The sequence below is a fragment of the Gavialis gangeticus genome, unplaced genomic scaffold, assembly GCF_001723915.1.
Source record: "Gavialis gangeticus isolate Ggan-Ray unplaced genomic scaffold, GavGan_comp1, whole genome shotgun sequence".
In the NCBI taxonomy this organism is placed as follows: domain Eukaryota; kingdom Metazoa; phylum Chordata; order Crocodylia; family Gavialidae; genus Gavialis; species Gavialis gangeticus.
In genome coordinates, this window is record NW_017728994.1 from 43,613,226 (window position 1) to 43,628,143 (window position 14,918).

At 40.4% G+C, this 14,918-nt stretch overlaps 1 protein-coding gene across 1 annotated transcript in view; it reads right to left on the reverse strand.

Annotated features, from left to right (window-relative positions):
* KNDC1 (kinase non-catalytic C-lobe domain containing 1) overlaps window positions 1-14,918 on the reverse strand; it is a 147,813-nt gene that overhangs the window by 64,513 nt on the left and 68,382 nt on the right. The window contains exons 6-8 of the mRNA XM_019502124.1: window positions 13,889-14,003; window positions 4,090-4,161; window positions 3,927-3,988 (exon numbers count right to left, since the gene is read on the reverse strand). Of these exons, the coding sequence (XP_019357669.1) occupies window positions 3,927-3,988; window positions 4,090-4,161; window positions 13,889-14,003 (249 nt within the window). The remainder of the gene's footprint in view (window positions 1-3,926; window positions 3,989-4,089; window positions 4,162-13,888; window positions 14,004-14,918) is intronic.

A 14,918-nucleotide genomic window follows, 5' to 3' on the forward strand; every position in this document is an offset into this window, starting at 1 on the left:
GGCTCCCCACATATCTGAAAAAGGACTTTTTATTGTCCTTGATGCTTGAAGCTAGTTGGAGTTCAGTTGCAGCCTTGGCTTTCCTGGTATGCTCCCTGCAGGACTGGACCAGTGCAGAATAATCCTCCTTGGAGATTAATCCCATCCTCCAGCCTTTGTAGGCTTTTCTTTTTAGCTTTAGGTCTGCTAGATCCCTGGAGAACCAGGGGGGCTGCTGTGCCCTCTTGCTGCCTTTCCTTTTAGATGGAATAGACTTAGCTTGTGCAATGGGGATCACTCCCTTGAGGAGCAACCACTCTTCTTGAACTTCCCTCTCCCTGGGGTCATGGTCCCTTAGGGCCTGACTGACAAGCCTCCTGAGCTTGTCAAAGTCGGCTTTTCTGAAGTCAAGGACTTCTGTGTTGCTGACTGACTTGCCAGCTTTACAGCGGATGGTGAAGGTGATCAGCTCGTGGTCGCTGTCACACAGCTTCCCACTGATCACTAGGTCGCCGATTAGGTCATCCCCTGTAGCCAGTACCAGGTCAAGTAGTGCTTTGCCTCTCATTGGCCCACAGACTTCCTGAGTCAGGTAGAGGTCATCCATGCACGAGAAGCTTTGCAACCGCTCAGATTTTGCTGACTTTAAAGGGCTCGCAGGCAACCCGCAGGCACCAGCAGCTACAGCTGTCTTCGGTTTCAATCAGTTGTTGCCATGGGAGCAACAGTTGATCACAAAAATAATGCGTGTCAAAGGCCTTAGACGTTAACCGGTTCAGAAAGGCAAGAGCTTTTGTAGGCCTACCTCGTCAGATGCTAACCACTAACAGGGCTAACCACTTTTCTGTTTCCTTTAAAATGACTATTCAACCCACTTAATGTGATTTGCATCACCACAATTTCCACACTGTAATCACCAAATACCTGATTTAGCAGGTACAGGAGGTACAACCTATGTATGCTCTAACTGACCAGGACAGTTTGCCTTAGGTGTGAGTAATTTTCTGGCATCTAAGTGATATGGAACAATTGCTTCCAATTTGTTCTGTACTAGAACTTATCAGCTTTCAAAAGCACTTCAGTGTAAGCACTGAGAAAGAGGTATGTCCTCTGATTCAGATCTAAGGACAAAGAAAATAAGGGGAAGGGTCCTTTTTCTAGAACAAAAACTCTTGGAAATTCTGGCAATGGTCTAAAAAATTATGAACGTTATGTTCTGTAGCTGATTAAAAAACAAAGCAGTTTAATCCTGAGCTCAATGGCAAAAAAAAATCATGATTTTTTTTGTATGTGTTCTTTTAAGATTTTAAATGGCTGTTGAAATGGGAGTGACGGGGGAAGGAAATGGGAATAATTCCTAAAAATATCATGCTATCTGCAAGAGATTCCATTAAGGAGCCATTCCATCAGGAAATCCTATAGGTAAACAGGTACCCAGAGATGAAAGTGATGAGTATGTTGTATTAAATAGACACACAAAGTGATAGGGGCACATCTATTAAGAAAGGTAACATTATGCAATCAACATGGGCAACCAGAAAAAGAAAAGGAAAGAAACCATTCATACAAAAGGTGGTGGAAATGGTAATTCCACCACCACAGTGTGGAGGTGGATAGCTACCCTAGATTTTTTCATTTTCCCCTGTCCTTCCTCAACTTCTTATACACAAACATGCACACCTGGAAAAGAAAGATTTTTTATTTTAAATATTTGAAAGGAAAAAATTAAAAGAAGGAAGACTGGCAGGCCTTGGGATCCTGATTTTCCAGCTTCTTATGACATCTTCAGTTTCAGGTTTAGTTCAAACCACAGCTTGAGCCCTGAAGACTTTGAAAAGCCTCTTGCCCACACTAAAGCCACTCACTCAGTTAGAAAAGAATATTTGAGTCAATAAAAGAAAGAAAAAAAATGGTCTTTTTTTTTCTTTCTTACAGCCAGGTTGACAAGTCAAAACCTGGCTTGAAGTAAAATTCAAAAGCAGTTTTTTCTTTTCTCATTGCAGGATATCAATTTCTTATGAACTGAGTGAAATTCTGAAAACTACTCAAGTGTAGCATCTTGTGCACACAGATCCATTAAGAATTAGTCATATGTTAACTACTGGTAAAGAAAAAAATTGTAAGTTTGTGCTCCTCTGCACAGGACAGACACAAAAGAGTATGAATTTTGGTCTACGCCAACTTGCACACCTGACTAGTGAAGGGCAATATATTTGCAAAGGTACCCATCAGAGCTGAAAATGCTGCGCTACACCTGTTATTATTGAGTTTCAGAATAAACAGGAGTTTGTAGGGCTGAATTAAAAAAAATCTTGCTTCTAAACTAAACATATTAGTTGCAGAAACAGTTAAAACAAAAAAAGGTAACCTGTTTTATCATTAACTACCCAATTTTGAAACATGTCTTCAGTGCCATTTCTACTGTAAAATGACTTAAGAAATTAACTGGGAATCTATTAAGAATATATATATTTAATAGATACTCCAACGTTTGGAGTTTAGTAGAAGGAAGAAAAGGGGAAGAGTACTCTACAATTTTATATGCAACAGAAGGAATACCCACCTGTAGGAGGTGTCCTGTGGTATGCAAAAACCCGGGCTGAGCCTGGGAGATTTTTGTCCCCGTGAGGACACCAGAATGAAAGGACTTAGGGAATTCTGCCTTCAGGCCTGGGAAACAGGGCCCCTCTCAGAGCCCTTGAGTTTTGTGGCCAGGATTGGCTGGCCGTGGAGATCTGGTACAGAAGGTTGGTCACTGGGGATAGTTGGGGAACTAAGAACAAAAAAAAGAAAGAAAAAACCCGCTGGGGGGTTGCAGCAGGGATCTCGTTGGGGTGTTGGAACAGCGAGTGTGGAAGGCTGCAGGTGCTGAGCCACCAGTTGCGCAAGTGAGGGAAGCAAGCAGAGCCCAGAGGTGAGTCCTGGGTCTGATTAAAGGGGGGCCCAGAGGGGAGTCCAGCCTCAGCTAGCGTGAGTGCAGCTGAGGGCAACAGGAGGGGGAGCCCCTGAGAGAAGCACTAAACTTGAACGTTAAGGAGGACCCTGGGAGCAAACAACCAGGGAAGTAGACCCACCAGCCCTGTCTGAGGGGCCTACAGGGATGTCATGGGGAGAAGGTTGTTTTTGTTACAGGAGGCCAAGCAAGGGTACCAGCTGGTATCAGGAGTAGAGCCCCAGGGCCATTGAGGGAGCTCCCATCGCATCCACACCTGATTACACTTGCCTGAACTAAGCTGACTTCAAGACCACAGTGGTCAACTGAAAGACTGTTATTCTGGGTGTCTACGACAGATCCACTGGGACTGTAGCATTTTACGCAAAGATGGGATGTCCCCTTTTTGTTTCTTTTGGGTTTTGGATGCACAGGTTGCCTTACTATATGGGGAATAGACCTACTGTCGCTCTACTGGGGGTGTGATCACCTACCTATATGAGTATATGTGTTGTTACAAAGTTACATATTTATAAGCATTGATGTTCGTTAGCACTATTCCCTAAATTAATTGAGTTATAAATTCAACCTTAGAAGAGATAGTGGTGTATGTATACGAATATATACATGTGTACGTAAACGTCTGAATATAAATTCATACATATCTATTTAGAATGTAAATAATAAATATTGTAAATAGCTACCTGTTCTGTCAGAGTGCTGCTACTGGAGGTATCCCCATACCAGGATCCTGAGATTCCTCGTTAACCCAAAGGAGCCCAAAAGGATGGGTCTAGCTGGTGCCCTCAGGTTCTACAAATCGCCGCCAGCAGCAGTTAGTGCCCCATGGAGGGGTATTACATATACATGCCACCGCCATGCCCCAAACATTTGATACTTTAGTCCTTGAATGTTGGAATATTTAGCTTCACTAAAAAGAAGATGTTACATGACTGTCTTTTTAGAAGATATATAGCTACACATATGCAAGATACCTCACATCCTGTGGCATTACCTTCTCAGTAACAATATCCTCTTCATTAATTTCAGGAGCCAAATAAAATGTGTCATAAGATCCTAAGAAAAAAAGAAAAAGCAAAACCAAGAAATAACATATATGCTGTCCTTCCAGCTGCAAAAACAGAAAGGAAATAAAAATATGCTCTTTATCAATTTACCTTCATCTTTTGGAGGTGCAAAAAGAATGTTTCCACGGCAGTCAATAAGAACCGAGTCCAAACATAAACATGCTGTGAAACAGCAAGAGAACCATAATTATAACACAGCATGCCCTTTGAATAACAGTTGCATTTACTGGTGTAGCTAATAATTATTAAATACTGTTCAAAAAAATTAAATAGTGGCACTCATACACGATAGGACAGATAAAGTTTCTGTGCAAACAATGAAATAAAACTAAGTTTGTGACACAAACCAGATAATAAAGTAGTTAAAAACTACTCCAAGATGTAATGTCAAGGGTTTCAATTGCTGCAGAATAAAACTGAGTGTGCAAGGGGACTGAACAAAATGCTGAAAAATAGAGGTGCACCAATATATTAGTGCCATATCAGATTGGCACTGATAAAAGGAAAAATAACATTAATGGCTGTTGGCTTTTTTTGGCCAGTGTAGCTAACAAAATACCAATAAATGGAATATGCCTTCTGGCTGGGGCCCTGGGTGCTATGTGCATGCACACAGTTGCAGCATGCACATGGCCAGGAATGCAGTCAGGCAGTGTGGAGAGCAGCGCCCTGCAGGTAAGTCTGTGGAGGGAAAGGGAAGGGGCATGGGTGGGCACAGATTGAGGCCCCCACAGTGAGGGAGAGAGTGGGACAGGGGCAGAGGCTGGGAGTGCTGCCCAGCCAGGGCAATAAATAGAACCCAGGACTGGGGTGGGGAGTAGGACAGAGCCATGGGCAGCTTGCCCAGGGAGCATGGGGGGAGCAGCTCCCTCCAACTGCATGCACCCCCAGGGGCTATATGGGGGGCATGTGCCCCCCAGATTTGTGCATGAGGTGAGGGCAGATGGGAGCTGCTTGCTGTGGGCTCAAGGCTCTCCATTCTGCTGCCTTTGCCCCAGGAGCCCCACGCTGGCTATGCGTCCCCTACCAACCCAACAGCAGCGGCAGCATCAAGGTGTGCCTCTCGCTGCCAGCTGGGCAAGAGATGCGTGGCCAATGTGGGGCTCCCAGGGAAAAGGCAGCAGGGTGGAGAGACCTGAGCCTGTAACTGGCAGCTTGCGTCTGCCCTTGCCTTGCTCAGCTCTCAAATTGTCCCTGTGCTTACATATGATGGTGGCAGTGCTTAAACTAAAGTTTATTTGAAAACTTTAGTTCAAGTGCCACTACCACCATTTTTAAATGGGATGCTGATCTCCTGGATGAGCTGCCCACAACTCCATCCCACTCCCCACCCCAGCCCTAGGGTCCCATTCACTGCCCTGGCCGGGCAGTGCCCCCAGGGCTAGCCCTTGCCCCAACTCATCCTTCCCTCACTGTGGGGGCTTTGATCTGCCCCCATGTGCCCCTTCTCTCCCCCAAACCCTTTTACCTCCACAGACTTACCTGTGGGGCGCTGCTCTCCACACTGCCTGGCTGCATTCCTGTAAATCTGTTCTCAGATTGGTATCAGCTGATATGCCTGGTGAATATTTGGCTATTGGTATCAGGCAAGACAATCTTTATCAGTGCTGGAAAGGCAACTGTAGGCATGTCTGGCAGCAAGCTTGATCCAGAATTCCTTAGGGAATTTTACAATTTAGAGCCAAGTCCTGCAAATCCTCATGTTCATGTAGCTTTATGCACATAAATAGGCTTAATGAACACAAGTTTTTCCTACAGACACTTGTAGGATGAGACCCTTAGTTCTAATCCGATGAGAAAAAGTAAAGACTTCCAGGGGATGGGAGGGGTAGCAGTCTGGTGCTCCTGGTGCAGCAAGCTTGCTCCTCAGCTGTAGCAGCCTCTTCCCTTGCTACTGCAGCAGCAGCAGCTGCTGCCACCAGAGGGTGGAGGGAGCTGGGGCTGGTAAGAATCCCCTCCCACCCCGCAGCAGTCAGCACTGTCCAGGGCACTGCAGGAGCTTGCTATGCCTCTGCTTCAGCTTTATTGCTGCTGTTACTGGAAAAAACCCTTTTGTTTAACTAGAAGAATTGCCACATAAACACTGCTATAGGACAGTGCAAGTGGTATCACTGGGCTTGTGCAATAGGCTGTAGTGGACCAATAAATGAGTGAAGGCAATTATACTGAATGTGCAACCAAATGTGCAAAATTGAAATTACAGGGGAAAAGATCCCAACTTTTTTCGGTAATTTATTTTAGTTACAGTAACCTCATGGATTAGTAGATATGAGACTTTTAGATGGAATAATTCAGATGGAAGTATTATTTGCAAACTTACATTTTTTTCAATTTGCTTGTGCAATCTTACTGATTCATTGCGAATTATAATACAAAATTGTAACACCATGTTGTTAAAGTCTTATTTAGTGCCTCTTATGGGTTTTTAGTTTTACCTTTAAAAATATGTAGGTCTTGAAGTGGGGGCCAGGGAACAGGCTGCACACACTAGTTTATCATAGTGGTCTAGATGTATTTATGTGGGAACTCAGGTCCCAAACTATAAATTAATCTATATAGATATCAGGCACCCCAAAACACATCCCAAAGGCTGTCAGTGAGGGTCTTCCCACAGAACAGCTTGTAAGATCTAGATTTTAGGGCTACTTATATATCAAGTACTCTTGCAACTATTAGCTTCAATTACAGTCAGTAACTCTGCACTGCATATTTTTTTCAAACAGCAAAACAGCTTTCTTTCACAACAGTTCTGGACTAAGCCTGTTAAACAATAAAGCTACTGTAAATGGGTCTATATACACATTAAAAATAAATGTATTACTTCCCTACATAACAGTATGTAATGGACAGTACAAGTACTATTAATTGTGTATTTTTCTAACATCACACTCTGCATGTGCCAAACAGGAAAAAAAGAATTCTACCTGAAACTCTCAGGTTGTAATTTTTTTTGATGATATATTTTTCAATATGGTTTGTGATACTGCACTTGGACTACTTCCTATTTTATAAAAGGGAAAAGGGGAAGTCTTTCCTAAAAGGGAATTTTATTAACAAAACTGTTCTTTTTAAAGTGTCTGGATATGAACACTTAATGGCTTTGACCATCTCCATCTCTAGATCTCCATTTTCCTATAATTAATCATCACACATCACCTAACCAGTTGCATGTCTACATTGAAACAAAAAGGTCTTAAAATACATAACATTCAATTGAAAGAAAAATGAAAATAAATTGAATGATAATTTAAAAGGATATGCTGGAAGAAGTATTCAAAGATTATTAAAAATAGTCAGTTCTAAATATTTCTTCTACTACTTCTAGGAATCTTTAAGGCATTCTAGGGCAGAGACATACTCTTCAACACCAAAACCCCTCTCTATGAATTGGCAAAGAAACAGAAGGATTTTAAATGTGAAGAACAAGATTTAGTTTAAGATCATACCCTGAAAGATGAACAAAGACTAAAAGATGTTATAGAAGTTACCTCACTTCATTGGTTTGCGTGTCACAACCTTAATATCTAAACCTTTGATTTCATTTTTATAAGATAGCAAAGTACAGATCCCAAACCACAAATCTACTTTATTATCTTAAAGACTAATCTATTCTGGAAACACCATGAGTACAGACTGGCTAAGCATATTATATTAGGATACACTTGACTGTATCCAAAGTGTTTTGAAGTCTTTCCAAACGTAAGGACTATGTACTATAGTACTGAAATAATCTCTCTATAGCAGTACAGTTATTAAATGCTGTGAGCAAGAGCAACAGGGCTTGAAGGGCACATAAACCTTCCATATTTATCCAAATCTAAGACTAGTTTCTCCACTTCCCCCATTCAACATGGATTCAAGTACAACGTAGACAGCTGCTGTGGTTCTGGTTTTGGCCCGGTCCAGAATCTGAGTCTGGGCCATAGCTGCTGCCCCTCTTCCTATTTGTCCCCTACCCTGCACTGCTCATTTCCAACCGTGTAAATGGAATTTTTAAATCAAGAAAAAGCAAAGGAGAGTGTGTGGAAGGAAGCCTGTTTTGTCTCAGAAAAAGCTTTTGCAGCTTATATCAGCATAATGATCATTTGATATTATCCTTAAATTTAGAACACTCATGAAATCCTCTCTCCACTCCAGCCTCTCTATTCCATCTTAGACTGAGAACATAGAATAAAAGGATCTTAAAATGCCTGTTTCTGGGTGGATGAAGTTCTGTAACCTATAAAAGAATAGGTAAAGCTGCCCTCTGATAATATTCTTCTAGAATCTGGCATTATGAATGTACCATGGGCAGTGCCACAGCAAGGTTGAAATTTCAGTGAGGCAGATGTCAGAGATGTGGGGTGGAAAATTTTCCATGCAAAATGTTCTGGAAAATTTTCCAGTGCTTTATTTGTCTGTAGGAAATTTTCTCTTTCTAAAATTCATTGTCTCATAAGCTTCATTAGTAACAATAAATAAATTCCAATGCAATATTAGGCAAGTTTGGCCGTTTCAAAGTTGTAATTAATGTTTTTCAGGTGATTATCCCTAGGAAGTGTGAGAGAGAGTACATATATATATTTTATTGATTTATAAACTGGAGGATAAATACACTCACATACTTCAACCCAAAAATCAAGTTCTGAATTCACCTAATTGGCTGTGCAGGTCACATTAAAACCAAAGCTAAAATTCTTATTTCATCTCAGCCTGCAAATGAGAACAAAACCAAAACTAAATCTGAGATTAATTTTTGTTTCACTTTCAGTTCAGCAAACACACAGAGCAGTGTTTCATTTGTTTTCTTGAGTTGGGAAAGTTGGAAGTGTTTGCATAAGATCTGTTAGTTTTTTAGTGTTTTTGGTTTGAAGTAGTCATCATAATGCCTAATCAGGAAAAAAAACTAGTGTGGGGCATCATTATAGTGAATTTCAAGCCACTAAAGAAAGGAAGAAAGTTGGTAGACATAAATAGTGCAGGCAGCAGTATGCTAACAATGCAACAAAAATGAAGAAACATTTAATAACATGTAAAAACTGTCCTGAAAGAGTACAATCCATACACAGAAAGCTAACAACCAACTGGTGGAACAACATCATCTGAGAAAAGTCTACTGCAGGAATCTTACGTAAGTAAACAAATTAATATATTAAATACCACATAGCAGAATAGTGCATCTAGCACCACTACCATCTAAATAGTTTTAAAACACTATAATTTTAAAAGTTATTAATGTAACTCTGGACTATTTTTTTTTAATTTAAAATTGTTGTATCCTGCTTTTCTGTTTGCACTAAGAACCCAAAGTGGCTTAGACTTAACAATATATATTTTTTAAAATGATATAATAAATAGTTAACTATTTCAACCCAGAAGAGTGAGCTTAGTCCCCTGGCTGATTGCAGAAGCCAGACTATACTTCCTTTTTGCTCTGTAGTCCCAGGGCAACTGAGCAGCAAGTTGAGAAGCAGAGTGTTCTTTTTGGCAGAGAGGGGGGAAGGAAGCTCCCTTCTGCTTCTTCTCCCTCTGATAGATAACGCCAGACCAGGATAGGTTAAAATAAAAAAAACTTTTCCTCCTTTTGTTGCAGGAACTTGGTAGTGCAAATGAAATATCAGATTTGCAAAAAATGGAGAATGAAAATGTTTAGCTGCCAGGTCTGGGGGAAGAAGCAGCAGGATCCTCACTTTCAAGATCACTGTCACCAAATATGTGATCCACCATGAGTAGTAGGCCTGTGCAAATAGGGAAGTATTCGATTTGGATTCGGCCAATTCAGAGAACAATGATTTGATTCAGAGATTCGGATCACAGTTGGAAACAATTCTTCCAAATCAGCTTTGGAAGATTCGGCACTGATTAGGAGAGATTCAGTGATTCAGCCATAAACTATAAATGGGGAATAGCTGAATTACCTATAATTTTGTCACTGTTTGAGAGATTTGAATGAAAACAACAGAGATGGTAGCCCCTTCTGAGGGCATGAAGGCTGCCAAGTTTGAAGGAGGTAGGTGCAGGGGTTTCTGAGACACTACACCTCAAACTGCTGAAAGCAAAACGTGCAACATTTGTGACTTTGTGCATGTGTTAAGACACAGCAGGATGAAAACAGCAGGGATGGTAGCCTGTAACACGGGGCCTTCCCAATGCTCAGGCAGAAACAACTCACAAAAGGGACAGAAAGCCTACAGACAGAGGATGATGTGCTGTTTCTACATCCCTCCCCCACTGCACTGTGATTGAAAGGGGACTCAGGGAAAGATCACAGTCACTGGCCAGCTACAGATGTCAGTCTTTCCTCCCCTGCTACCCCTCCCTATTATTAGTTTCCGTTTCCTGGCAAGACTGCCTTCTGAATCACTGAATCTCCGAATCTTTTTCTGAATGTTTCCGAGGGGTTTTTTTGTCTCCCAATTCAATTGAGATTCAGTGATTTGGTCTCCAAATTGGGTCAAATCTTCTCTAAATCGAATCGGCAACCGAAGCTTCGCACACCCCTAATGAGTAGTTGTTCAAGACAGTCAAGCTTTTTGTCAAGCTTTGTGGACAAAATGTCAAAAGAAGATAAAAAAAAAAAGCAAGTGAGACATTAGCTCAAGTTATGTTTGTAAGTGATACACCTCTTTCCATAACTGAAAAAAATCAATTATTGGAAGGAACGTCACAAACTAATTCGTCCATCATATAAGTTACTGTCACGTTATCACATATCACATTCTCTATTAGATAGACAGTATGACAGAGTTCAAACAATGGTTATTCAAAGGATTGGTCGAGCAAAATCCCTGACTCTGATGTCAGATTGATGGGCTGATATACATAAATCTTTTATTGAACATTATGTCAGCAACACCTGAAGCAATATTCCTAAAAGCAACTGTTACCAAATCTTCTCATCATACAGGTGAATACATAGCCAAATAACTGAGCGGAGAGACTGAAAGTACAGGTCCCTCCAGGGCACAAGCCCTTGTAACTGATAACATGAGTAACATGAAAGCTGTATGGCAAAAATGAAAGGCAAAGTATCCTCATTTAATACTATTTGGCCGTATTGCTCATGGGTTCAATCTTCTGGCAAAGGACATAGTAAAAGTGTGAATACAATGATGACAATATTGGCAAACTGCAAAGCAACTGTGAAGGTATTCAACAATCATCATGTTTCTAATCAGACATTGAAGAAATTATGGAAAGAGAAGCAGGGGAAGGAAAGTGCACTTTTATTGCCAGGAGAAACTACATGGGACTCGGCTACAAAGTGTCTACTAGAGTTGTGCGAAGCTTCGGTCCCCAATTCAATTCAGCAGAGATTTGACCCAATTCAGTGGCCAAATCTCCAAATCCGAATTGCATCAGAGGACCCTTTAATCTCTCAGAATCAAATCGGAACCTTTCAAATTGATTCAGAGAGATTCGGAAAGATTCGGCAATTCAGACATAGACACAGCTGTAAATGTTGTTTCTACATACCTCTAGGTAGCAGGTGGCTTGTGAATGCTGCAATGCACAGAGCATTCCCCACTTTACTAGGCAGCAGACCTGGAAGTGGACCAGAAACACTTTCAGCCCACTTCCGAGTCCACCGGAGAGTGTGCTGAGGGCCCCCCCCCCCCCATGTCCCCCTGGCTCAGTAACTGGTGCTTCCTGGGTCCGGGGGGGGGGCACCCAGGCTCACCCTGCATCCAAAGTACTTCTGGTTCACTTGGGGGTTTGCTGCTGAGCATGCAGAGCCACCCCCCCGTGCTCCCGTGGGACGCTCCACCTGCCCCAGTATTGTAGCATTCATGAGCCACCCCTGGTACCTCAACATACGTAGAAAAAAAACGTTTAAAGCTGTGTCTATGTCCGAACTGCTGATTCTCCGAATCAGCACTGAATCTTCAGATTGGACCAAATTAAATCAGGGACAGTGACTGGAATCAACGAATTGAATCACTGTCCCTGATTAGGGCTGAATCCAAATCCAAATCAAATAGGGCCCATTTCACACACTCCTAGTGTTTACATAGTTTACTGTGCACAAATAACCGTTTGCAGTGTGCTTCAATAGATGACACAGTATGCCAGATTATTCCCGTGAACATTTGGAAGCAGTCTTGACAACGGTGTATTCTGGGTTGAAGTTCAAGAAACATTCAATTGCTACTAACAGTTTCAATGGCAATTCAGAAACTTGAAGGTGATACACCGATCCTTTCCAAGAGTATACACCAAGAATATTCCAGAGATTTTCAGACAACTGAATGAACATTTAATCGAGCTTTTCACTTCTTCACCTCTATCCAAAAAAGAACTAAAACAAATGTTTACTAACAGATCTGAGTTTTGCTCTCATCCAGTTCACCTGGCAGCAAGTTTTTTAGATCCTCAATACAGAGGACATTTATTAGAAGATGAATTATCTATGGCTCCTGATACAATTATGGAAGTAGCTAAGAATGTCCCCAACATTGATGAAATAGCCGTGACAACAGATATTACTGAGTACCACACAAGAGAAAAAACTTTGGAGCAAAGACATCATTTGGTGGGCAGCAGAGAATATATCTCCTCTTATGTGGTGGAAGGGATACTGTAACACTTGACTGTTGTCCAGGATTACTCTAAGGATCCAAAGTATTCCACCAACAGCAGCTTCTTGTGAATGGAACTGGAAGGCTTGCAGCTCAATCAAGACAAAAAAGAGGAGCAGACTAACAAATGAACACACCGCTAAGCTCGTTTCTATTTCAAAATCTCTTGCTGCTGGAGAATCAGTCAGAAGCACAATTAGTGAAGATGAAGTGTGATGATAAGTTGCCCTTACCCATAGATTCATTGGTAAAACAATCCTTTAGCAAAAGAGAACGTGGTTCAAGTAGTTCTGAATCAGATTTACCTCAATCTGATTCTGAAATGGAACTAATAAGTCGTGCAAGTGATTCTACAGATAATGACAGTGAAACTGAAAGTGCCGCAATGACTTCAGTGGAAGAGAGTTAAACACTGTTGAAGTAGATGAGTGGACAACCACAGCATATCATGCACAGTTCTCTGGGTGTGCTAAAATTAGTGTCAACAGTTTTCAGTGCGTTCGTTTTTCCCTTTAAATTTAAACAAACAATGCAAGGGAAGTACATGCTATTGTGCATCGTCTTTACGTTTTTAAAAGTATTCCAATAAAAATAATTTCTTTCCACATAAAGCTTTGAATTTGTTTGAATATAACGTTTAACCACATTAAGCGTGCTGTATTTAATTTTTTTCCTAATCAAATATTTCAGTTCAAATACTTGTGGCTTTGGGGACATAAAATTAACATGGGGTTACTTTTTTAGTTCTGTTTACTAAATGTAAGTCAAATAAACATACTAAAACAGATCACACTCTATGTTGGACATTGGAAAAATTTCTGGAAAATTTTCCAATTCAAAATTTTCTGGAAAACCCACATCTCTAGCAGCTGTACATTAAAGGGGCCCCCAACACCAGGCGTCCCAAACAAATCCAGGATGGCAAGACAACAAGCAGAGGCTTACAGCCTCTCTTTCCTCTGTCATGAAGGCTTCTTAACAGCATATAATGGATTCTCACTCCTAAAATTTCTAAGCTGATTTATTCCATTTTTAGATACCAAGGATTAATTTACTCATACACCAAAGTCATGAGGGGAGAAAAAAACCCCACACACTTTCTTCCAATATTGTCTACATTATTGAAGCTTACATTAACAGCATAAAAATCTGAAGTTAACCACAGTCATTTATAATTTCAGGATTCATTTGAATTACAGAAGAAACATAATTTATGTATTTATTCACACAGAGCAAAAAACACCATCATATAGAGATTCATCAGCAATCTAAGTAAAACATTAAGCAGTTAATACACATGTATAGTATAAAGAAACAGTAAAAGACACTACCTGGGTAATCAGTACAAGTCTGCAGTGCAAGCAAGCATTCATGGCATAATGCCCAGAGTTCATAGTCTTTCAATGGCTTACCATGCCATGACAAGAGTAGTTTCAGAGACAGCCACTGAAAATAAAATGTGAGGGAGGGAGAAAAGTTATAACAACAATATTTCTAAAATTAAAATGCTTATAAAACACACTTACCAAAAAGAAACCTAAATTAAATGCAAACTTTCACAAGGCATTGGGAGAAGGTGTTTTACTCCAACTACTATTAGTAAGTATTGTTGTCGTTTTTCCTTTAAAAAAAAATCTTTGCACTAATAATGTATGAATGAGTTTCAAGTTGTGAAGTGTATAATAAAAATTGCAATTCAAATTCAATTTCAAAAGGGTGAAATTTTGTCTGGAGACCTAAAACTGTTTGATATTTTCTCGGCTGATCACAACATAAAGATTCTTTACAGCACATCAGTGATAATGAATCATTAGAAACACCATCTAAGCTGTGCGGTTTTGGAAGGAAACAAATCCCGATTTACCTTGACAGTTACATTATAGGTCTTACCTTAAGACAGCATGAAAATCTCTTCTTCTGTGAAAGAAGTTAAGCAACATTGACAGAAGAAATGTCAGTATTATTTTTAAGCAAAAGTGCATTTTTTAGCTGACAATTTGACTTACAAAAATGGCATTAGCTGCTCATTGAAATAAGTTTTTTATACCTGGTCCATTATTTTAGTACAAATAAGATACTGTACTGAAGCAATAGAATAGATATTTACTCTTCCTTCGTAAGTATTAATATTTCCCAGGGTATTAGGTATGAGTATTTGTTTTATATAATGAATTGACATTGTTGGTGCTTTGCAATTTTAGACATTTTGTGCAACAGAATGTTGCTTGGGAAGTGATACAAGACATGTTAAACAGAGCACTAACAGCAGTTGCTTGGGATTAACCTCATGAAAAGGTTATTAGACAGTGTAATAAATTCTAGACATGGAAACCATTGCTTACTGCTTGTATGGTCTTTGGC